Below are 25,637 nucleotides of genomic sequence, written 5' to 3' on the forward strand. Positions count from 1 at the left end.
TGAGTGTGCGTCCTTCCATTCATTTCAGAGCTAAGGGGGGGGGGGGGGGGGGGGAATCATCATAACCTGTTGGATATTCTCTCTGCTCAACACAGATGGACTTACTTGACACTGCTGAAGCGAGTAGACAGCTTCATGATGGCAGTGAGGGAGTAACCACGGGTTACAGGAGCGGACAAGTTGGACACAAGAAGACCTTCCAAAACATCCAGGACTTCATCCTCTGTCACCTGTTGCAAACAAAATGGGAGAAAATATATACACTTCAACTTGAGGTCGGCAGTGCACGTAGACGTGTTGTGTGTAACGTTCTAGATGAAATAGTTGAGGTGATTGAGTGCTTGAGGGGGTCTACCTGGATGGGCTCCTCCTCCTCACACTGTCCAGATACCAGCAGGTCTCCATACTCCCCTATACACCAGGATGACACCTGGACCAGTGGTTGCTATGGCAGACAAACGCTTATACTTCAGAAAGATCAGATTCACTGTAACCAGTCCTCCTCAGAGAGGAAGGGAAACATCCACACACTGTTTGCTACTTCCAAATGTGATCTTTAGTGATCCAATAACGTTTCAATCAACATATTCATTGTCAGGTTCCTCTTATTTGCCTGGTTACTGGGCTGTTTCAATGTGTGTTTTCCCCTTATCATACAAGGCGTGTGTATGACCAGAGATGTCTCGGACCTGTGAGATGTCATCCAGCAGGGCTTTGTAGAGTCTCTGCACCGTGTAGGCATGCATCTCCACACTGTTGGTGATGAGCTGGATGAGGTTGGGGACAGAGTCGTCTCGGACATAGCTCCCCGCCTGGACACAAAAAGGTGTTGTTAAAAATAAAAAAAACATCTCAAAATGGATAATGAGGCAGATGATAATTTTGTATAGGGTCAGCAACAAAAACACTTTCAAGACTAGACACCAAGTGTCTAAGATGGTAAAAAGCAGCTGTTGTCAGATATGATGAGATCATCATTTGCAGTTCAGTCGATGGATCACTCAAGGATTCGTCACTCAACAGTCAAGCATATTTATTTCTTTTACCATCATCTGTGCAGAGAAAAGTATTTGATGAAATTATACATATACCGTTGTCAGGACTCTCATGATGGTGTCAATGTGCCATCTTTTTGAAGGCGCATACCTGTGAAACAGAACACGCATCAGTCACCTCTGCATTACACTGAGTGGAGGATCATATAACCATGAACTGAAAAAAGTTGGACTGAGGTTTACGCTGTCAGAAAATATATGGTTTCAACAATGTCATGCTCTGACGATGGATCACTCATTTTTTCATCACACAGCATTTTAGTAAGTAAGCCACACACATTAACCGGAGGATGCAGAAACAATAGTTAATCATTGGAGGTGCTTGAGGCCACTGGCTGTAATCTATTCTCTAAGCCTACATTCCTAATGCAAGTAAACTGAGGCATTCCGTCAGGATCTGTGTGAACAGCCCACATGCAAAAACGACTGCTGCCATGGCTTCATGCAATCACTACTAATCCTTCTATTACTTCTCGAACCACTACTACAACTGCTGAGCAACGGCCAATAAACAAAATGAGGTGGTAAAGACCTACAAGCCACGGGATAATGTTGAGAACGGTTTCACATGGTGCAACTGCTTAATGTTGCTATGGAACTAGCAAGAGCCTTCTGATTGGCAAAGACTGATCTCTACGGATCTTCCAGCTCTAACTGGACCAAACCCGAGCCTTACTTCTCTGCAGCCAGGAAGACTCCGGACGCACAGTCCGCTTTGAATTCTGGGTCACAGGAGTCCAGGAAGTAGAGCAGCTCCTTCATCATGCCTCGGATGTTATTCCCATTCACCAGGGCGAAGCTCAGCTCCATCGCACGCCTAGCGAGGAGAATGGGAGGACGATAAGACAAGGAAATCTCTACATCTTCTGCAAGTAAGGGTCAGAAATGTATGTACAGTGACTAGCAGTGTTTTATGTACTAATGTCTATACTGTATGTCACTCATGTTCTCCTCATTTAGGTGTAGGTCTCACCTCTTGATGGACACATCCAGGTCTTTTAGACAGTCCACAATGGTGCTCCGATGCCTCTGCACTGCATTGTGGTCCGTCTGTACAGTCTTAAGTAGGGACGTCAGTGCCACATATCTTGAGGGTGGACAAAAAGACACCATAAAAGTGTTATATTACCTGGGACTTTGATGACCTATGTTCAGATCATTCAATGAATTAGTTCCCCAAGTGTGTTACTTACCTAATATTTTTGTCATTGTTGAGAAGGAAGCGTCCCAGTATGTTGATGGCCAACACCCTCAATCCACTTTCTGATTTGATGTCCATTATGGTCAGTACTGTCTCGTAGAGGATTGCATTGCCTACATTTTTACTGGTCTCGGTGTTGGTTGCCACCTACAAGGGCGAAGAAACCATTAGTCTGATTGTAAGGCCATATCTCTAGGGCAGTAAGCCTCGAGTACTATTGATTAACCTATATTCTCACCTGTGCAAGAATGTCATTCATTGCTTCACTTGAGTCATCATCACTCCTGCCCAGAATTCGCAAGAGTCTCAATATCCGCACCTGCAATGAGGTCAAGGGGCATCACTGACTGGCCTAGCCAAGTTGGTTACAGAAGATAAAATTATTTGAACTAAACACAAGGTTAAAGGTCTCACCTGCAGGAAGGGGTCACTGATGCCAGACACGTCATGCTCAGGAGAGTAACCAGACATGATCAGGTTCTTCAGGATTCTCACCAGCTGTGGAACCAACTACAAAAGACCAACAACAGGAGAGGGGTACCATCAAGGGTCAAGGTCTTTATTTCTAAGGAATCAGTGTCCAACCTTGTTAGTGAAATAACTTGACAAAGTATTTTGTAGAATGTGCAGTTATTCTTTACATTCTCTTGATTTAATCGTCAATGTAACTTACATTTCTGGGTTATGGTAATCAAGACAGCATTGATTGTATGAAAACATTCAGTTAGGATGTTGAGTTTTAAAAAGCTAATCGAACTGTGATGTCACATTCAATCACATCTGGATGAAATTTAACCCGAATCATAATTCTTACCAGGAATGCTAGGCAAGAATATTCATATACAATTTGCACCAATACGAATATATTTTTCTGAAATATATATTTGTACGCATACAGACACATACCCCCCTTTTAACAGACATAAAACCATCAGTGTCTAGTGAAAACACCTGAGGTGATCAATTGAAAACAGATCCATCATGTTGTTTTCAACATACGGTGATCAAACGAGTTACACATTAGGTTGATGATGACACATTGACAATAGTGAGAGTCTAAGATGTCTAAGAAACATTTTTAAAATCCTGTCATGATATCAAAAAGAGAACACCAACATATGACCGCTGTAAAAGTCTAAATCAAAAAGACAAAAAGGAACTTTACGGAACACAGATTTGATTACATCTACAGTGACCGTGTGATTACTAGTAACAGCATGCACCAGCTATGAAACCAGAATGTACTCTTACCTTCTCATTCTAACACAATGCAGGAATTGTAACAAAGACAAATGACAGAAAAAATATGAGATAGATGTTAGGGAAGATTCACTTTTAGAGAGCTCAAAGTCATGTTCTGATCATGAACATGAGGGGTGGGAGACTGGCTCAAGGTTGTTATGGCTAAGGGAAAGCGGTACAGAGCCACTAGAAATACAGCGAGGAAATAAGCGAGGCAAGGAGATACGATTGAGACATAGGCCTACTATGAATGTAGAGCAAACCTTAAGGGGAAATGTAATCCAAGGATTCAAAAGGCAAAATATGTTTGAAGTATATCCAAAACAGTCATAGTGAAAGGGAAATGAGTACTAAGAGAGAATGAAATGTAGAGTGAGCTTAGGGCAAATGCTTAATTAACTCCCTAAAGATTTGATGACGTGTTACGCTGTTACCCAAAAACTCTTGATAGCAGTAATTTCACTAATTAGATTGTGGCTAGCCATACCTTTCTGAAGTGTAAGAGCATGTCAGGACTTCTTTCACACATTTCAGTGAGGAGGACAACAGAAGTATGGAGAACACCTTACGGAGACAAAGAGAAACTTGTTGTTTGAATAAAGGTCAACAAACAGCATCCCCGATGGACAGTAGAAGCTCACAAAATTTGCACAGATTTCCTTGCCAATTCCCTGGGAGTCAATGTCACAGCATTGTTAATAAAATAAGGAACATAGTCTATGGGGAAGCTGTTTGCTGGTTCCGTTGTGGTGGTTTATAATCTGGATTCTCACTCTTAGTAAGTGTCAGTTTAACGTCATTAAGCCCAAATTTAGCACTACAAAGACAACTACGGGTATGTATCTAGCATCAACTTACCCTCCCCAAATCCTTACCTTGACCATTGAGGGGAAAAACACAAAACTGAACTTACAGTTTCTATGGGCAACTTAATCTATCAAACTCGTTTAGAAACATATTCGTAGCAATAACGTTGGTTCTGACAAGAGCATCACTTTATAAAGCTGTCAGAACATCAGCCATTGTACTATGACAACCATCAGTGTCTAGTGAAAACACCTGAGGTGATCAATTGAAAACTGAAGGACGCAGCAGCCCCACAGCTCATCAGGAAACAGTCATTAATCCAGCTCTGTTCACTGAAGGACATTTCAACTGTATAGAGGGCACCAGTCCAATTTTCCCTTTGAAGGACACAGCATCCCCATTTTATCTGTGAGTGACCAAACCCAATGCTCTCTGTGCAGGACATAGTTGCCCCCAGCCCCCGGTTGTCTCACCGTGGTTCTTCTCGCTCAGCAGGTTTTTTGTGGCTGGGAGGAACATCTCCATCAGCTCTGGGACTTTCCTGATGACGTGGACCGCACACAACGCCGCCTGGGGAGAAAATTCAAATGTTTTCCAAAGTGCTCAACTATGACATGCTAACACAGACCTGCCAACCTTAAATAATTTTTATGAGTACGACTTTACCGAGGCAACACCCACACTGCTCAAATCATAAGAAAATGCACTTTTTAGTTGTTGTGCCTAACAACGATTTTGTCAGAAGACCGTCTCAGTAGGAATGTTAGGCTATAGACTTATGGGTACTTGGCTGCTCTTCAGTATCTAACCAGAAATGCATTGACATTTCTGGGGGGAGTATAGGGGAGATCTGGAGGGGGTCAGTCAACTTCCCGCTCAGAAAGTTGGAGCATTTTGCATTTTTGAAAAACCTTTAACTGCCATTTCCTGAACAAAAATATAAAATGCAACATATAAAGTAGAGGTCGACCGATTATGATTTTTCAATGCCGATACTGATTATTGGAGGACAAAAAAAGCCGATACCGATTAATCGGCCGATTTATTATTAAAAAAATTATAATTAAAATATCACACACACACACATTTTTGTAATAATGACAATTGCAACAATACTGAATTAACAATGAACACTTTTATTTTAACTTAATATAATACATAAATACACATACGCACACAGCTCTAAAGTGACAATGATACTGAAGAGTCTGCTTAGGAGACAAATACTCTCAACTGTTTGAATAAAAATAGACTTTAAGTTACCTGTGATGAATGTTGAAAACAAAAACTTTAATTTCTATATGCAGGAAATCCTATTTTAATAATGGGCATGGTAAGAATTGACAACCAAAGTGCGAGTCATAATTCCCATGACACCTAGCAAAATCTGAAAAGCGGTTCCTTCATTTATTCCATAGGATATTTTTAGATTCACTTAAAATAAGGTCTGTGTTTCGTGTAGGCTTACATCACCGTGCCAATTTTATAACTGTGTAGATATCCATAGGACAAGGTAACTCTGATCAGTATTGGCTAAATATAAGCGAAGATAAAAAAAATTGTAGAGTGGATTTATGAAAATATGTTGACAAACGTTTCCTTATCCTAGTGAGATTTACACGGGTATCAAAACGTCGAGGCGGTTTAAGCCTGCACGAAACACAGACCTTATTTGAAGTAGATCAAGACATTCTCTATGGAAGACATGAACGGTAAAATAACGAAGGAACCCCTTTCAAATTCAGCCGCAAGTTATTACAGGAATTATAACACGTCGACTATTTCTCTCTAAACCATATACCTTTGACTAATCCGGAAACTATCACCTCGAAAACAAAACGTTTATTCCGTTCCGTATTTTATCTAACGGGTGGCATCCATGAGTCTAAATATTCCTGTTACATTGCACAACCTTCAATGTTATGTCATAATTACGTAAAGTTCTGGCAAATTAGTTCGCAAAGAGCCAGGCGGCCCAAACTGTTGCATATACCCTGACTCTGCGTGCAATGAACCCAAGAGAAATGACACAATTTCACCTGGTTAATATTGCCTGCTAACCTGGATTTCTTTTAGCTAAATATGCAGGTTAAAATATATACTTGTGTATTGATTTTAAGAAAGGCATTGATGTTTATGGTTAAGTACACATTGGAGCAATGACAGTCATTGATTGATTGTTTTTTATAAGATAAGTTTAATGCTGGCTAGCAACTTACCTTAGCTTACTGCATTCGCTAACAGGCAGGCTCCTCGTGGAGTGCAATGTAATCAATGCAAGATTGGATCCCCCGAGCTGACAAGGTTAAAAATCTGTCGTTCTGCCTCGTTCCTAGGTTGTCATTGAAAATAAGAATGTGTTCTTAACTGACTTGCCTAGTTAAATAAAGATTAAATAAAGGCGTAAAAAAAAATATATATAATTTAAAAAAAAATCGGCACCCAAAAATACCGATTTCCGATTGTTATGAAAACTTGAAATTGGCCCCGATTAAATCGGCCATTCCGATTAATCGGTCGACCTCTAATATAAAGTGCAGGTCCCATGATCTGAAATTAAAACGTTCCATATGCACAAAAAGCTTATTTCTCTCAAATATTCTGCACAAATTTGTTTACATCCCTGTTAGTGAGCATTTCTCCTTTGTCAATATAATCTATCCACCTGACAGGTGAAGCATATCAAGAAGCTAATTAAACAGCATGATCATTACACAGGTGCACCTTGTGCCGGGGACAATGAAAGGCCACTCTAAAATGTGCAGTTGTGTCACAACAATGCCACAGACGTCTCAAGTTTTTGAAGGCGCATGCAAATGGCAGGAATGTCCACCAGAGCTTTTGCCAGAGAATTTTATGTTAATTTCTCTACCATAAGCCACCTCCGTCGTTTTAGAGAATTTGGCAGTACATCCAACCAGCCTCACAACCACAGACCAAGTGTAACCATGACACCGCCACATCCGGCTTCTTCACCTGCGGGATCGTCTGAGACCAGTCACCCGGACAGCTAATGAAACTGAGGAGTATTTCTGTCTGTAATAAAGCCCTTTTGTGGGGAAAAACATATTCTGATTGGCTGGGCCTAGCTCCCTAGTGGGTGGGCCTATGCCCTCCCATGGCTGTGCCCCTGCCCAGAGCACAGTCACATTTTTCTAGGTTACATTTAGGGGTTTTTGATTATTCTAATTAATAGGTGTCTTTATGTGGATAGTCTAGTAAAAATGTAAACTGGCTCCTTAAATTTTGTTTGGGGAGAACATTTAGAATAAGAGAATAATTAAATTACTGGATATAATGTAGTGGTCTAGCTTACTGTAGGCTATTTGGAATATGAAACAACTGAACAAGGTCTATATCAGCTTGTTTCAGATCTCCATCCTTGACCTAATCCATCAAGGTCTGACTACTAGGCTACCATTCATCAACATGCCTTGTCATTGGTGAACTGATTATTATCACAACATTACCTACTGTTGACATACAGCTGGATCAAGAGGCCAGATCAACAACTGATTAAATCAACATAGGCCTACTAATCTTAAGACAGTCTAATATAACTTTCTGTGAAGGAGGGTATTAGCGGAACAGCTCTCTCTGCCATGTCTGTTGACTAAACACTGTAGCTAACTACATTTGTCTTCGTGTAGAAGGAGCTAACTACGAAATAGTGGTTGTGTGCTTGACTAACACATACAACATTGGAAAATGTATTCGCCGAATAGTTCGTTCTCCATTTTCCCTACCCTTTTTTGTTACACATCAGCGATATCAACGGACAAAGTGGAGAGCTGCCATTCAGCTCGAGGGAGGAAAATAGTAGACTACTACAACTACGGGGGGCGGGCCGGAGTGGAGAGCTTGAGATTTTTTCTCTTCGCCCAAGTCCTGATTGGCTCAGCTCCAACTTCAGACGGTTGTACCAATAGAAGCGTATTTTGGGGTACTTCTTCGTACCAGCATACTTTGACCTCAAATTGTGTGCATGTTACGTAAAACGAGTGCAGGTTGGCAGGTCTGCTAACGAACTTTAAACTGATCACCTGACTAACACTTCTTTGTAAAGAGTGAATGTGGGCTAGGTGAGAATGAGGTACCTTTTTCCTCAGGTAGGAGTTGGATGTTTTGAGCAGCTTCTCCACCTCTCCAGCCAGGTCTCGACACATCTCTGAGGAGCCCATGCAGCCCAGAGTGCACAAGGCCAGGCCCTGGACATACTGTGTGCTGTGATTCAGATCACTGAGGAAGGACAGGGGGAAGAATGAGTGGATAGCAGATAATATAACTTTATTTATATAGCGTATAAAGTAAAAGTGCTTCACATCATAAAATAAAAGTACTAACAAAGAAATATAGACAGGAGGAAGGAGAATGAAAAAAGATAACTAATTAAAATCATACATTAAAAGCATCTTTATAAAAGTGTGTCTTCAAAAGGGATTTAAAAACAGGCACTGAATCTTCAAGCCTGATCTCTGGCAGACAATTCCAAAGTCTAAGGTTCTTAATGGCAAATGCCTTTTGTTTTCAACCTAAACTTTGGAATGTGGCTGTATCCCCGTTCATAGGGAGATAATAGATCAGAAACATAGGATGGCGCTGATAGGTAGAAGAGAAAGAGGAAAGAAAAAAATATAAGAAACAGGAAGAGGTAGGTAAAATGGACGACGAAGGATAGAGCGGGGTTTACAGGAAAGAAGAAAAATGTGCACGAGAGCAAGAGATTGAGAAAAAGATGCAACAGCTGGTCCGGCAGGTTATGGGGCTGTTTCCGTATCCAACATCAGAAGCACACGCTGCTGGCGAGAGCACCACTCATGAGTAACATTTCTGGCAGTAACAGAACACTGGTGTTGGTGCACATCACCACCTCCTGCAGCACAGCTCTTATCTCTACTCCCACACTACAAATCAGCAGCTGTTCCTGTCAGGATAGTGTGTTTGAGCCAATGCGGTTTTGGCCTGCCTTACTTCTTGATGCAGTTTGTCATTAGTAGATGGACGTCCTGCCTCTCGTCCAACAGTAACATGGCTCCCAAGTACCCTATCCGTTTGTCAGTGAACTTCTGGGACGCAATCAACTTCAGGCACTCCAGCTGGAAAACAAAACTCATCAAATCAAATTCTATTTGTCACATACTTACAAGCCCTTAACCAACAATGCTTTAAGCAGTTAAGAAAAAAAATACAAATAAGTGTTAAGTAAAAAATTTAAAATAAAAGTAACAAATAATTAAAATAGCAGCAGTAAAATAACAAGCGAGGCTATATACAGGGGGCACCGGTACAGAGTCAATGTGCGGGGGCACCGGTTAGTCAAGGTAATATGTACATGTAGGTAGAGTTAAAGTGACTATGCATAGATAATAAACAGAGTAGCAGCAGCGTAAAAGAGGGGTCTGGGTAGCCCTTTGATTAGCTGTTCAGGAGTCTTATGGCTTGGGGGTAGAAGCTGTTAAGAAGCCTTTTGGACCTCGACTTGGCACTCTGGTACCGCTTGCCGTGAGGTAGCAGAGAGAACAGTCTATGACTGGGGTAGCTGGAGTCCTTGACAACTTTTAGGGCCTTCCTCTGACACCGCCTGATATAGAGGTCCTGGATGGCAGGAAGCTTGGCCCCGGTGATGTACTGGGCCGTACGCACTACCCTCTGTAGTGCCTTGCAGTCGGAGGCCGAGCAGTTGCCATACCAGCCATTGATGCAACCAGTCAGGATGCTCTCGATGGTGCAGCTGTAGAACCTTTTGAGGATCTGAGAACCCATGCCAAATCTTTTCAGTCTCCTGAGGGGGAATAGGCTTTGCCATGCCCTCTTCATGACTGTCTTAGTGTGTTTGGACCATGATAGTTTGTTGGTGATGTGGACACCAAGGAACTTGAAGCTCTCAACCTGTGGGGGCGTGCTCCATTCTCCTTTTCCTGTAGTTCACAATTTGTCTTGATCATGTTGAGGGAGAGGTTGTTGTCCTGGCACCACACGACCAGGTCTCTGACCTCCTCCCTATAGGCTGTCTCATCGTTGTCGGTGATCAGCCCTACCACTGTTGTGTCCTCGGCAAACTCGATGGTGTTGGAGTCGTGCCTGGCCATGCAGTCATGAGTGAACAGGGAGCACAGGAAGGGACTGAGCACGCACCCCTGATGAGCCCCTGTGTTGAGGATCAGCGTGGCGGATGTGCTGTTCCCTACCCTTAACACCTGGGGCAGCCCGTCAGGAAGTCTAGGATCCAGTTGCTGAGGGAGGCGTTTAGTCCCAGAGTCCTTAGCTTAGTGATGAGCTTTGAGGGCACTATGGTGTTAAACGCTGAGCTGTAGTCATCCGTTCACAAAACTGCGCTCTTCAGCGAGAGACACATTCACTGCCAGAAACAACAAGACATTAGGTTAATAAATTAAGAACAGTGTTCTTTTTAAACATACCTGCCCAAAGTGCGCTGGGTAGCCCAGCATGTGCATGTAGAGTAGCTTAGCCACATTTCTACAGCGGTAAGTGTTGTCTTCCTCTCTGAAGGACGAGCGTATAGCAGCACACTCTTTCTGGATCATCTCACGCTCCTCTGCCTGGGTCCGAGCCGTCCGGATGGTCCGGATCAGCTCCCGCAGTCTGATCGGCGCTGGCATCCTCTGGAAAACACGGAGAAACTAAACATTTGGCACAGGTGGCCTTACTGCAAAGTCATATTCTAATCTGACAGCCGATAGGTGAAAGTATGTCATTATGAAAGTATGGGGGGGAAAATGACAATAACATGAGTAACTTATTTGTTTCTCCAACATTTGTATTGCTTAAGGCATTACTACAGCCGTAAATAGAGGACAAATCCATTAACACGAATGAAAGAAAAATGTCTGGGGTGATGGTGGGTCCACAGAGTGTCTGTTTGTATGCATTTCTGAGTTAAAGTGCATGTAGATGGGGGGCTAGTAAAATCACCTGACCACCACTTCTGTCTAGCTCATTATGGTTATCATTATGAAGCCATGGGTGCTCATTCATTCTATAAGATAAATGCATACTCCTGTAATGGTATTTTTTGGTAGCCTATGTAATGAAAAACATTTGAATAGCAAATTAGCATTGTTCTGTGAGTACAGCCTCAAATGTGACAAGGAAGTGGAGAATTCCTTGCTCAGAAGCTTGTGAAGAGAACACTAAGGTTTCAAACCAGTGGAGGGTGATTAAATATTGAAGGGGCACATGCTTGGTGATGAGATTACATTCTCCAGTATTTACCTGCAGCCACACAGAGGAATAACAATAGGAGCACAGTGCCCCATTTCTAAAACACCAGCCAGGTACAGACCTGGCAAACACAAGAGAACTCACAGTACCGTGCCTCTATGATGTTACTAATGTACTCCCATTCTAACAAGAACGCTGCTCCATGAGAGGATGCAATCAGAATTAAATGATTAGACACAAGCATATAATCTCACCCCATTAATGATACAGTGGGGAGAACAAGTATTGGATACACTGCCGATTTTGCAGGTTTTCCTACTTACAAAGCATGTAGAGGTCTGTAATTTTTATCATAGGTACACTTCAACTGTGAGAGACGGAATCTAAAACAAAAATCCAGAAAATCACATTGTATGATTTTTAAGTAATTCATTTGCATTTTATTGCATGACATAAGTATTTGATACATCAGAAAAGCAGAACTTAATATTTGGTACAGAAACATTTGTTTGCAATTACAGAGATCATACGTTTCCTGTAGTTCTTGACCAGGTTTGCACACACTGCAGCAGGGATTTTGGCCCACTCCTCCATACAGACCTTCTCCAGATCCTTCAGGTTTCGGGGCTGTCGCTGGGCAATACGGACTTTCAGCTCCCTCCAGAGATTTTCAATTGGGTTCAGGTCTGGAGACTGGCTAGGCCACTCCAGGACCTTGAGATGTTTCTTACGGAGCCACTCCTTAGTTGCCCTGGCTGTGTGTTTCGGGTCGTTGTCATGCTGGAAGACCCAGTCACGACCCATCTTCAATGCTCTTACTGAGGGAAGGAGGTTGTTGGCCAAGATCTCGCGATACATGGCCCCATCCATCCTCCCCTCAATACGGTGCAGTCGTCCTGTCCCCTTTGCAGAAAAGCATCCCCAAAGAATGATGTTTCCACCTCCATGCTTCACGGTTGGGATGGTGTTCTTGGGGTTGTACTCATCCTTCTTCCTCCAAACACGGCGAGTGGAGTTTAGACCAAAAAGCTCTATTTTTGTCTCATCAGACCACATGACCTTCTTCCATTCCTCCTCTGGATCATCCAGATGGTCATTGGCAAACTTCAGACGGGCCTGGACATGTGCTGGCTTGAGCAGGGGGACCTTGCGTGCGCTGCAGGATTTTAATCCATGATGGCGTAGTGTGTTACTAATGGTTTTCTTTGAGACTGTGGTCCCAGCTCTCTTCAGGTCATTGACCAGGTCCTGCCGTGCAGTTCTAGGCTGATCCCTCACCTTCCTCATGATCATTGATGCCCCACGAGGTGAGATCTTGCATGGAGCCCCAGACCGAGGATGATTGACCGTCATCTTGAACTTCTTCCATTTTCTAATAATTGCGCCAACAGTTGTTACCTTCTCACCAAGCTGCTTGCCTATTGTCCTGTAGCCCATCCCAGCCTTGTGCAGGTCTACAATTTTATCCCTGATGTCCTTACACAGCTCTCTGGTCTTGGCCATTGTGGAGAGGTTGGAGTCTGTTTGATTGAGTGTGTGGACAGGTGTCTTTTATACAGGTAACGAGTTCAAACAGGTGCAGTTAATACAGGTAATGAGTGGAGAACAGGAGGGCTTCTTAAAGAAAAACAAACAGGTCTGTGAGAGCCGGAATTCTTACTGGTTGGTAGGTGATCAAATACTTATGTCATGCAATAAAAAGCAAATTAATTACTTAAAAATCATACAATGTGATTTTCTGGATTTTTGTTTTAGATTCTGTCTCTCACAGTTGAAGTGTACCTATGATAAAAATGACAGACCTTTACATGCTTTGTAAGTAGGAAAACCTGCAAAAATCGGCAGTGTATCAAATACTTGTTCTCCCCACTGTATGTGTCTGACTCAGAGATAGAGGGATTGGATTTGTTTTTATAGGTAGGCGGCAAGATGTTAATGACAAATACACTGTACTACTTCCCATTTGATAAGTAGACTTCCTGTGTTGTATAACATTCACCACAGAGGCCAGCAAGGTACAGCAGGTTGACCACCTAGTCTGTATGTGCACACAACTACCACAATCCAGTGGCCTCTGGTCAAGAAGAGGAAGCCTGCATGTTGGATCTATACACTAGTTGACTAAAATCGGTCTCATGCCCATTTCAGAGGATCAAATATACAAACAGGTAAATGAGACCATGACTAAGTCAAGAGCACAGTATGAAGACAGGTTAAAACTGCTTCTCCCCGATCACACTTGTAGGCGATGTCATGGAAAATTTGGCTAGCTAAATTTGGCTAGCTAAGCTCACGCGTAGAAACACGTCATCGGGTCTAACGGTCATCTCTCTAACGGTCATCTCGCACCGAACTGCGTAGTTTTTGACGAAAATGTAAATGTGTCAGTTTGTCACTTTCACGAGGTTGAAGTAATAACATGTTCAACTACTTAGGACATTTTTTATAATCTAGGATGCCTTTAGACTTCGAGAAAATTAACAACCAAGGAAGAATTTCACTTCCCTTATTGAATTCTCAAACCACGGCCTGGTCTGTTTGTTCCGTTCTGCAAGCGTTCCCGAAGTCTCGCGATGTTGCGCCTCTGGGTTTAGAAACTCTGCGTTAAAACCCTGCAGGAATTCGTTGGGTAAATGGTGCATGAGCACTGAGCTGCATCACAATCCTTCATGAATTGTCTGCTAGTGAGGATGAGCCCAGCGGTGGTGTGAGAGCAATCCGGAAACACAGAGGAAGGATTGCTCTCTTGGCAGTTAAGAGATAGTGACAAAATTGCTCAATAGGCTTTTAGCTTTAAAGATTCAGTAGAGAAAGAAGTAACAAACTGGCACAATCAGAGCCATGGATATGCGGTCTCCCTTGAGGGGAAACTACGAATGTGTAATAACTACACATGAAACACAGATGCCAAGTCATATGATGTGACTCTTACGACAAAAGACCAACAGATCTCGGCATTCCAAAGGAACGTCGTCATTGGGTGTGCTAAACAAACTCTACTTCCTGCTTTCAGAAACCCCTATAGCAATGACACGTTTGACTTTCAACACCTGAGTTAAAGCAATTAACACTGCGGCCTACCCTCTAGTGTGGTACATTCAGAAAGTGTACACTTACAGTACTACAGCCAGACACAGCAGAGTGACAGAGGATGTAAGAGAAACCCTGGGCAGGCTGAACAAAGTCAAGGGCCTGGCACCAGCAGTGGGTCTGGAGGAGGCCTTGTTTATTGCAGTGAAGGGCCTGGTGAGAGGGGTGTGTGTTAATGCACCACCGCCACAACAGGGGATCCATCACACGCACTATGCCAGGAACAAACAGGGAAAGTTATTACCGCTGGCTCCTGCATGCAGAAAATAGGTGTTTTATGGCTTCCCATCTCAAAAGAAGCAGGGCTCTTATCTGTTAGCATGGATAATGTAATTAAGCAGTTACAGCAAGAGGGATGACAGTAATTAGTTGCTGAACAAAGCTATTTTCTGCATCTAGCCGCCTCAGAGCTGACGCTGTTACTGAAAAAAGAATGCACAGAGCAGAGACCCTCTTAGAACTAGGGAAAATATAAAGGCTGTACACACAAAAAGGTCCAACAGATTACAGACAATCCAATAATAACACCAGTTATGTTATCACATCAAAGACTTTTTCCAAAACCAGGGTATACGGTATTACCGTTAGTGCACACAAATGGTTATATTTCTTTAAAAAATATACACTGCTCAAAAAAATAAAGGGAACACTTAAACAACACAATGTAACTCCAAGTCAATCACACTTCTGTGAAATCAAACTGTCCACTTAGGAAGCAACACTGATTGACAATACATTTCACATGCTGTTGTGCAAATGGAATAGACAAAAGGTGGAAATTATAGGCAATTAGCAAGACACCCCCAATAAAGGAGTGATTCTGCAGGTGGTGACCACAGACCACTTCTCATTCCTATGCTTCCTGGCTGATGTTTTGGTCACTTTTGAATGCTGGCGGTGCTCTCACTCTAGTGGTAGCATGAGGCGGAGTCTACAACCCACACAAGTGGCTCAGGTAGTGCAGCTCATCCAGGATGGCACATCAATGCGAGCTGTGGCAAGAAGGTTTGCTGTGTCTGTCAGCGTAGTGTCCAGAGCATGGAGGCGCTACCAGGAGACAGGCCAGTACATCAGGAGACGTGGAGGAGGCCGTAGGAGGGCAACAACCCAGCAGCAGGACCGCTACCTCCGCCTTTGTGCAAGGAGGAGCACTGCCAGAGCCCTGCAAAATGACCTCCAGCAGGCCACAAATGTGCATGTGTCTGCTCAAACGGTCAGAAACAGACTCCATGAGGGTGGTATGAGGGCCCGACGTCCACAGGTGGGGGTTGTGCTTACAGCCCAACACCGTGCAGGACGTTTGGCATTTGCCAGAGAACACCAAGATTGGCAAATTCGCCACTGGCGCCCTGTGCTCTTCACAGATGAAAGCACATGAGCACGTGACAGACGTGACAGAGTCTGGAGACGCCGTGGAGAACGTTCTGCTGCCTGCAACATCCCCCAGCATGACCGGTTTGGCGGTGGGTCAGTCATGGTGTGGGGTGGCATTTCTTTGTGGGGCCGCACAGCCCTCCATGTGCTCGCCAGAGGTAGCTTGACTGCCATTAGGTACCGAGATGAGATCCTCAGAGCCCTTGTGAGACCATATGCTGACACATGCACATTTGTGGCCTGCTGGAGGTCATTTTGCAGGGCTCTGGCAGTGCTCCTCCTGCTCAAAGGCGGAGGTAGCGGTCCTGCTGCTGGGTTGTTGCCCTCCTACGGCCTCCTCCACGTCTCCTGATGTACTGGCCTGTCTCCTGGTAGCGCCTCCATGCTCTGGACACTACGCTGACAGACACAGCAAACCTTCTTGCCACAGCTCGCATTGATGTGCCATCCTGGATGAGCTGCACTACCTGAGCCACTTGTGTGGGTTGTAGACTCCGTCTCATGCTACCACTAGAGTGAGAGCACCGCCAGCATTCAAAAGTGACCAAAACATCAGCCAGGAAGCATAGGAACTGAGAAGTGGTCTGTGGTCACCACCTGCAGAATCACTCCTTTATTGGGGGTGTCTTGCTAATTGCCTATAATTTCCACCTTTTGTCTATTCCATTTGCACAACAGCATGTGAAATGTATTGTCAATCAGTGTTGCTTCCTAAGTGGACAGTTTGATTTCACAGAAGTGTGATTGACTTGGAGTTACATTGTGTTGTTTAAGTGTTCCCTTTATTTTTTTGAGCAGTGTATATATATATTTAGGCAACATGGATCTTAATCCAGGAGGGAATTGATTGTCTCTGCTGTAACCAACAAGCATTATCTTGACATCTAGCCCCTTAGAAAACCAAATGCATAGCTGGGGCCCTGAGCTGGATATAATTATCTAAGATGTGCCAAATTTAAGTTAACTTACACTCACCGGCAGGTTTATTACGTACACCAATCCAGAACAGCCTGAATTCTTTGGGGTATTCTACAAGGTGTCAAACGTTCCACAGGGATGTTGGTCCATGCTAACGCGATGGCATCACGCAGATGCTGCAGATTGGACGGCGGTCCAGTCATGCTGCGTACAGCCCGTTCCATCTCATCCCAAACATGCTCTATTGGGTTGAGGTCTGGGGACTGTGCAGGCCACTCAAGTAAACTAAACTTGCAGTCATGTTCCAGGCAATGTTTTTCCAGTCATCAATTGTCCAGTGTTGGTGATCGTTTGCCCACTGGATCCACTTCTTGTTTTTAGCGTATAGGAGTGGAACACGGTGTAGTCGTCTGCTGAAATTGCCCATCCGCGACGAGGATCAACCAGTTATGCTTTCCGAGATGCCGTTCTGAACACCACAATTGTACTGCGCTGCTATTTGTTCGTTTGTGGCCTGCCTGTTAGCCTGCATGATTCTTGCCATTCTCCTTCGACTTCTCTCATCAACAAGCGGTTTTACCCCACAGGACTGCCGCTGACTGGATGTTTTTTTGTTTGTCACACCATTCTCGGTAAACCCTAGACACTGCCTTGCGTGAAAAGCCCAGGAGGGCAGCTGTTCTGAGATACTGGATCGGGCGCGCCTGGCACCGACGATCACACAACGCTCAAGTCACTTGTTTTGCCCATTCTAACGTTCAATCGAACAGTAACTGAATGCCTCGATGCCTGCTTTATATAGGAAGCCACGGCCATGTGACTCACTGTCTGTAGGATCGATCCATTTTCGGGAACAGGGTGGTTCTCGTTCTCATTGAGAAAAAACGACAGTTGATTAACACATCTGAACAAAGTGGACAGGCTAGCAAACTGTCCAAACAGCTAGAGATGGACAGAAGGGTGTGTTCATAACAATTCAACTGTCCTACCTTGTTAACTAGCAAATAGATCCAATTTGGCTAAACTTCAAATAGAAATTAGCTGGCTACTCACTGGCACGTGAGCTTGCGCTTGAGAGATTGTTTATTTTCTATAATGCTTGCTACAAGAAGTGTCATTATTAGTGATTTGTGCATTATAATTGGTTCAAGTTCAATTTGTAAAAATAATAATAAAAAAGGGCATTTTCATAGACTTGAAAGCCAGTTTACTGATTATTGCAAAAAAGCAGGTTAAACTATTGTTACAAAATAATTAGTGGGTCTTGTGGTTGTGGAAGGCTTAAATGTAGCCTAGGTAACTTCACAAGCCCTCAATTCATTAGATTATTGCTGACTGTTTGACCTTTAATTGTATAGCAAAGCTTATTTAGATTAAAAAAACATATATTTTTAAATTGAGATATACACACACAAAAGCATGTGGACACCCCTTCAAATTAGAGGATTCGGCTATTTCAAGCACACACGTTGCTGACAGGTGTATAAAATCAAGCACGCAGCCTGCAATCTCCTAGAAAACATTGGCAGTAGAATGGCCTGTACTGAAAAGCTCAGTGACTTTCAACATGGAAACATCATAAGCTGCCACCTTTCCAACAAGTCAGTTTGTAAAATGTTCTGCTCTGCTAGACTGCGCCGGTCAACTGTAAGTGCTGTTATTGCGAAGTGGAAATGTCTAGGAGTATCAACGGCTCAGCCGCAAAGTGGTAGGCCACACAAGCTCACAGAATGGGACACGTATCACATAAAAATCATCTGTCCTCAGTTGCAACACTCACTACCGAGTTCCAAACTGCTACTGGAAGCAACATCAGCATAATAACTGTTTATCGGGAGCTTCATGAAGTGGGTTTCCATGGCCGAGCAGCCACAAGGCTAAGATCACCATGCGCAATGGTTTCATAACAATCGGTAATCAGCATTTTTGGACGCCGATTATATTGCAATCCACGAGGAGACTGCGTGGCAGGCTGACCACCTGTTAAGCTAGTGCAGCCAGCGAGGAGCCATGGTAAGTTGCTCGCTAGCATTAAACTTATCTTATAAAAAAACAATCAATGTTAACATAATCACTAGTTAACTACACATGGTTGATGATATTGCTAGTTTAACAAGCTTGTCCTGCATTGCATCAATGTGGTGCCTGAAATTGTTTCACTTCTCTTGCGTTCATTGTAAGCAGAGTCAGGGTATATGCAGCAGTTTGGGTCGCCTGGCTCGTTGCAAACTGTGTAAAGACTATTTCTTCCTAACAAAGACCATAATTCATTTGCCAGACTTTTACATAATTATGACATAACATTGAAGGTTGTGCAATGTAACAGCAATATTTAGACTTAGGGTTGCCACCCGTTCGATAAAATACGGAACGGTTCCGTATTTCACTGAAAGAATAAACGTTTTGTTTTCTAAATGATAATTTCCAGATTTGACCATATTAATGACCAAAGGCTCGTATTTCTGTGTTTATTATAATTATGTCTCTGATTTGATGTAGCAGTCTGACTGAGCGGTGGTAGGCAGCAGCAGGCTCGTAAACATGAATTCAAACAGCACTTTCCTGCATTTGCCAGCAGCTCTTCACAATATTTGAAGCACAGCGCTGTTTATGACTTCAAGCCTATCAACTCCCGAGATTAGGCTGGCAATACTAAAGTGCCTATAAGAACATCCAATAGTCAAAGGTCTATGAAATACAAATGGTATAGAGAGAAGTAGTTCTATAATAACTACAACCTAAAACTTCTTAACTGGGAATATTGAAGACTCATGTTAAAAGGAACCCCCAGCTTCATATGTTCTCATGTTCTGAGCAAGGAACTAAAACGTTAGCTTTTTTTTTTTACATGGCACATATTGCACATTTACTTCCTTCTCCAACACTGTGTTTTTGCATTATTTAAACCAAATTGAACATATTTCATTACTTATTTGAGACTAAGTAGATTTTATTTATGTATTATATTAAGTTAAAATAAAAGTGTTCATTGTTCATTCAGTATTGTTGCAATTGTCATTATTACAAATATATATAAATATTTAATTTAAAAAAAATAAAACGTCCGATTAATCGGTATCGGCTTCTTTTGGTCCTCCAATAATCGGTATCGGCTTTTTTTGGCCCTCCAATAAATCGGTATCGGCGTTGAAAAATCATAATCGGTCGACCTCTAGTGTAAAGCTCACTGCTATTGGACTCTGGAGAAGTGGAAACATGTTCTCTGGAGTAATGAATCACGCTTCATCATCTGGCAGTCCGACGGACGAATCTGGGTTTCGCGGATGCCAGAACGCTACCTGCCCCAATGCATAGTGCCAATTGTAAAGTTTGGCGGAGGAGGAACAATGGATGGAGGAACAATGGGCTAGGCCCCTCAGTTCCATCGAATTGAAATATTAACGCAACAGCATACAATGACATTCTAGACGATTCTGTGCTTCCAACTTTGTGGCAACAGTTTGGGGAAGGCCCTTTCCTGTTCCAGCATGACAATGCCCCCATGCACAAAGCGAGTTCCATACAGAAATGGTTTGTCGAGATCATGTGGAAGAACTTGACTGGCCTGCAGAGAGCCCTAACCTCAACCCCATCGAACATCTTTGGGATGAATTGGAACGCCGAGTGCGAGCCAGGCCTAATCGCCCAACATCAGTGCCTGACCTCACTTATGCTCGTGGCTGAATGGAAGCAAGTCCCCACAGCAATGTTCCAACAACTAGTGGAAAGCCTTCCCAGAAGAGTGGAGGCTATTATAGCAGCAAAAGGGGGACCAACTCCATGTTAATGCCCATGATTTTGAAATGAGATGTTTGACGAGCAGGTGTCCACATACCTTTGGTAATATAGTGTACATTGTGAATAGCCCATATGTTTGTAAAAAAAAAAAAAAAAAATTTAGGCCGTATTTCCCAGACCTACCGTGGAGTTTGGAGGAAATTAAATGGAACAAGGAAGGTGCAGAAAAAGGAACATAGTTGCATGAGCCAGTATGTTGATAATGTAAGAATTCAGTGATCAAAGTGCAATGGAAGGTCAGTGCACATTACAAAAGAGCAGGGGGACTCGGACTTCCTCCTTTCCATTAAAATTGAAACTGGGCAGCATAGATGAGATCCCATGGTAAATCGTACATGGCTTAGAGGTGTTCTTCTTAGGCACAATGCATTAGCAACCTCCGTCGCTACCCTGGTAGCACAAGAAAGTACAATTAACTGCAACAAGTAATTCACACCCTATAGTCCAGCAATCTGTTTAAATGCATGAATCATGACAACACACATTCAGCACCTAGGCTTAATGACTCGAGCAAAACAAATGCTTATATTTCCTGTGACTGACAAGTAACCAAAGCCCCAATCAGCCTCTGTGCTCATAAGTGTGCGCACACAACAGATATGGAAAATCCAGTCTGCTAGACTAACAAAGACTTTGAGGAAATTTTGGTTCTACTACAACGTTGCAATAGCTTTTATAGGCACACATTCTTTTATTAATTACAACATGAAAGACATAACTTTTTCTTTATTATGTCCCCAAAATCTGGCACAAAAGATGCATTTGGTCTCGACAGAAAGGACGGGTTGAGCACAATAGATGGATTAGGAAGACCATAGGTGGAGAAAGTTTGCACTTGCTGAACTGTTGGGCAGCTACCACCAAAGAAGCACTCACCAACATCCGCTTTGCTCAGCCTCACTTACTCTCCCAGGACAAAAACAGTACTGTTCAGCTGTATGGCCACGCTACAGATTTTAGTCCCGCTATATTTCACAGGAGCTTGGACAGCCAACACTGTCATTTGGTCAAGCCAAGTGACGTAAACATTGCTGTCAAATGGAATGACTGAGGTGAGGCATTATCCTGATCAATTAGAGGGGGTGGATCTCAAACACCCCTGAACTTATTCCTGTCCCAGTTGAATTAGGCCCTTGTCCTCCACATGCATACTGATGCATTTGATCATGCTACTTAAGACTGCTTTGGGAACAAATTGGGCATAAAGGAAGAAATAATAATGATATATTGAATGTTATCAACACCCTCATATAGCCACAGAAGGGATCATATCTGACACCAGCTGTGGCAGATTTCCTGAGCAAATGGAATTGCCCATTCCTCTCCTGAGACTCTAGAAGATACACAAGCCTGCTGAGCCTAGCAACCAGTGGTAAGAGAAAACAACCTCAACACACGGTTGAGTCCACTGGGGACATAGGCTATTCTATTTCCAATGTCCAGACTCCAGAGACAACGCACTCCATCAATGAGGCTCTTTCCAATTGAGAACCCCGACGCTATACAATAATACAGCAACTGTATAGGACTATGTGCCACAATTTACTTCCTCCTTACCCAAAGTTATGCAGATGAAGTTCATTAAGCTACAGAAACAATTCAAAGCCACCATTGTAGAGGAAGCGCTCCTTTCAACACAATATCCCAGCATATTGTTCTCTTTGACACTCATTTTGCTGTCACTGCTCAGCCAAGCTCTCACCGGGATATTTAATTGGTAGTGTTACAGCAGGCTGCTACCTCCATTCCAACCTAAAAACAATTCTGCAAGTAGTATGACAGTACATTTATACAAAACATTGACCTACATGGTTTAGCCAAGTATTGGCCTACCAATAAAAGTGTGTACTGTCAGAAAGCCTTCATTGAATAGGCTGAAAATGCAGGTAAAACATGGGCACTTGTCAGCTGGTTTAATGCAAATACAAAGAACATGCAATGAAAAAGCAAGTCGATCTGAGTATATGACACTGATGTTGACTTCAGGAGAATCGACTGACCGAAGAGGTGGCAAAAGGGAAACAGGAAATCACAATTCAAAAGGAGTCAAATATTTTAAGAACTTTCTACACAGATGCAAGCAAGCTCAAATAAAAAACCCAATGGCTGTACTAAATAGCCTAAGTGAAGCAGGTGGCATAATAACCCACTAATTTAAAAAGTCTGAGGATGGCACAACTTAAGAAATTAGAGGTTTGCTACAACTAGCTAACACACTTGAGAATTGACACTTGTCGAGGTGTGTAAACAACTTACATAATAACGTTAGTATATTAACATTCAATGTAACTTCCCTACACAACCAGTATGTGAGTATTGTAGCTAGCTAGTTAACGTTAAGTAGCAACAATACCATAGTAGATAGCTAGTTTAAGTAACGTTATTAACCTTAAATTCATTGCAACCACGTAGAAACAGTCAAAGCTAACGTTACAACAGTTACACCCAAGCTAGGTATAACACACATCGTATTTGAAGCGTGGGTATACGTTACAGTTCAACTTGAACACATCAAGGTATTGCGCTAACTAAGTTAACATTAGCTAGTTACTTAGCTAACATAATTGGCTAGCTACAGTAGTTAGCTAGGTAACTTCCACGTCGGTACATATCTACATTCTGCATACCAAGTAGCTGGCTAGCCAGTAGCGTTAGCTGGGTAGGGTGGTTAGCTTGCTACGGTAGATCACAAGCCCACAGAAAGATAGTTAAATTGCTAGTCATCTTTTGAACGCAATACTTTACGAACCTTTAACCACACCTGTCAAATATATTATGCATTGTCACGTTACCACTAGTTAGCATTGGCACTAACAAGCTAGCAATCTAACGTCCGAGCAGAGGCCATTTCAGGGCGAACATGGCACAATTACAGCCTAATTTCTCAGACATAAGTAAACCCTTTTAGCAAGTGAACATATAGTGCATAGCTAGATAGCTACGCAATCGCGAAGAGGCCTTCATCGCACTGACTTAGCTAGCAAGTTAGCTAGCTAGCTAGTAGGATTAGTTAACTACATAGCTGCCTTTCCTACATACCTGCCGGTACATCTCGTTTGAGTAACACAGCAAATAACCAAATGCAATATTGACATACATTGAAGGCGTATAAGCAAGTAAAAGTTAAGTATAAAAACAGATTTCTAAGGTTAAAGATCGCACAAGTACAGATCAGGTAAGCATACCAGCTAGCCGACAACAGGCTAACGCTTCTCTGAAAGACAACCCCCCACCGTACACTGGCTGGTTAGCTCAGCCTCACTTCCGATCCTCTGTAGCACCAACATGGATTATTGTCACCGCGGTTTAAGACAGTCGTGCTGATTTGTCAGCTATAATCAAATAAACAAATATGTTTAACTGACGTAGTTGTATAAAGTTATACTCACTAGCCGTATTGATACCAGAAAATAGCTGGAATCTTCTCTATTTGCGACGGAGGTAGGAACAGACCAGACATTCAAAATGGTGGCTCTCCTAGCCTCGACACTTCTACCGCAGGCGGAGGGTTACACCGAAAAACACAAAACTTCAACGTTTGTGGAATGAGAAAGAAACGAAGACCTCAAACAGGCGAGCGTGCAAATTATTTGCAGAACTCTCAATTGGCTAGCAAATCCACCAGCTTCGACACTGCTATGTGATATTTGATTGAGTAACATGGGTTGCTGGTATGTATGTAAGCATTACGGTAATACGAACATGTTTATTTAACCACTGCAATAATGCTATAGCTACTAGTAACTAGCTAAATAACCCCTTATAGCTAGCTAACATATGCATGCCCTTCTAGCTACACTTGTGAGCCGTTTAGAGATACTAATGCACGTTTCGAGTATTGTAATTATACCACGCCACAATCTGATTATGTTTATTGGCTGGTGTTCTACCTAGCTATGTAGCTATTTGATGTATCGTATTTAGATGTGTCCGAAATGTGCGGATGAGTAATAATGTGTCTATAAACGTCGTGCTGCGGTTCGCACACCTCACCTCGTGGCAATCAGTGATGACGTCAACCTGTAATGTTATGACATTTGTAATTTTGTGAGGTTCGTTGACTCCATCTAGTGTACTTTACAGACAATGCCGCACTAAGTTCAACCAGGACATGCGCTTCATAGCATCTTTATACTTTAAAAAATATATTATACATTTATTTCCGCCATCTGAAAATATACTGTATAGAAACAACTGGAGCGGTTTTTCAACCAGCGTCACCAGGTTTCGGACCAACAAGCACACTACTACATGTGCTATAAAGGTCCAGTACACTCCCATACTTGGAGGCACTATATTCCCCTTCTTCCGAAAGTATCCCATGCACAAACCAGAATGTGAACAGTGAAAACGTCCATTAAAGGCCAGAAAAAACATGGGTTTCCCACTGCTGGTACCAGTATGTGTTGCTGCCCTAATCCAACACCTAGCAACCTCATCAAAAGAGTCGGGACTACCACTCCGACTTCACTACACTGGTGTCAGAAATGGGATGGCCCCTGATTGTGCCTGTGCCCCAAGGGTGCAGGGAACTAGAGAAGTGCGAGCCGGACACCTCGAAGGAAGGTGGTAATGTGTAGCGACCTTAAGATTCTGATCTCTTAGTGTAAAAGCTAATGTGTTTAACAGTCGCAAACACCCGGCTTCAAACCCTGCCAGTTGTGACTTCCCTCTGATTTCTCCAAAATAAGAGCGAACAGCTGGAGCACGTTTTGAACCAGCAATGCTGTGGTTATGGGGTGAATCGAGTGCAGTACCACCTGTACCATAAAGGTCTAGACCTCTTGGTAGAGGCTGTAGTGTGCAACGTGCCACGTACAACAGGTAGGCTATGTGACTGTAATGTTGGAGAGCAGACTGAATTTTGCAACCATGTCATTGAATCAGTTGGTATAAATTGTTTTGTTACTTTTGGGGGGCTTTGTGAATATAGGCCTATTTCAAATTCACAATATTAAAATTGTCAGTGT

The 25,637-nt window shown here is 42.9% G+C and overlaps 1 protein-coding gene across 1 annotated transcript in view; it reads right to left on the bottom strand.

Moving 5' to 3' along the window:
* Positions 1 to 24,169, bottom strand: part of LOC120047122 (AP-1 complex subunit gamma-1-like) — a 32,363-nt gene extending 8,194 nt beyond the window's left edge. The window contains exons 1-15 of the mRNA XM_038992663.1: positions 24,057 to 24,169; positions 10,725 to 10,928; positions 9,277 to 9,401; positions 8,403 to 8,544; positions 4,779 to 4,875; positions 3,986 to 4,062; positions 2,671 to 2,766; positions 2,495 to 2,575; positions 2,249 to 2,403; positions 2,029 to 2,142; positions 1,732 to 1,872; positions 1,092 to 1,146; positions 690 to 812; positions 356 to 445; positions 106 to 230 (exon numbers count right to left, since the gene is read on the bottom strand). Of these exons, the coding sequence (XP_038848591.1) occupies positions 106 to 230; positions 356 to 445; positions 690 to 812; positions 1,092 to 1,146; positions 1,732 to 1,872; positions 2,029 to 2,142; positions 2,249 to 2,403; positions 2,495 to 2,575; positions 2,671 to 2,766; positions 3,986 to 4,062; positions 4,779 to 4,875; positions 8,403 to 8,544; positions 9,277 to 9,401; positions 10,725 to 10,925 (1,622 nt within the window). The 5' untranslated portion in view covers positions 10,926 to 10,928; positions 24,057 to 24,169. The remainder of the gene's footprint in view (positions 1 to 105; positions 231 to 355; positions 446 to 689; positions 813 to 1,091; positions 1,147 to 1,731; positions 1,873 to 2,028; positions 2,143 to 2,248; positions 2,404 to 2,494; positions 2,576 to 2,670; positions 2,767 to 3,985; positions 4,063 to 4,778; positions 4,876 to 8,402; positions 8,545 to 9,276; positions 9,402 to 10,724; positions 10,929 to 24,056) is intronic.
* Between the last annotated feature and the right edge of the window lie 1,468 nt (positions 24,170 to 25,637).

Source organism: Salvelinus namaycush, chromosome 1 (genome assembly GCF_016432855.1).
Source record: "Salvelinus namaycush isolate Seneca chromosome 1, SaNama_1.0, whole genome shotgun sequence".
Classification (NCBI taxonomy): Eukaryota; Metazoa; Chordata; class Actinopteri; order Salmoniformes; family Salmonidae; genus Salvelinus; species Salvelinus namaycush.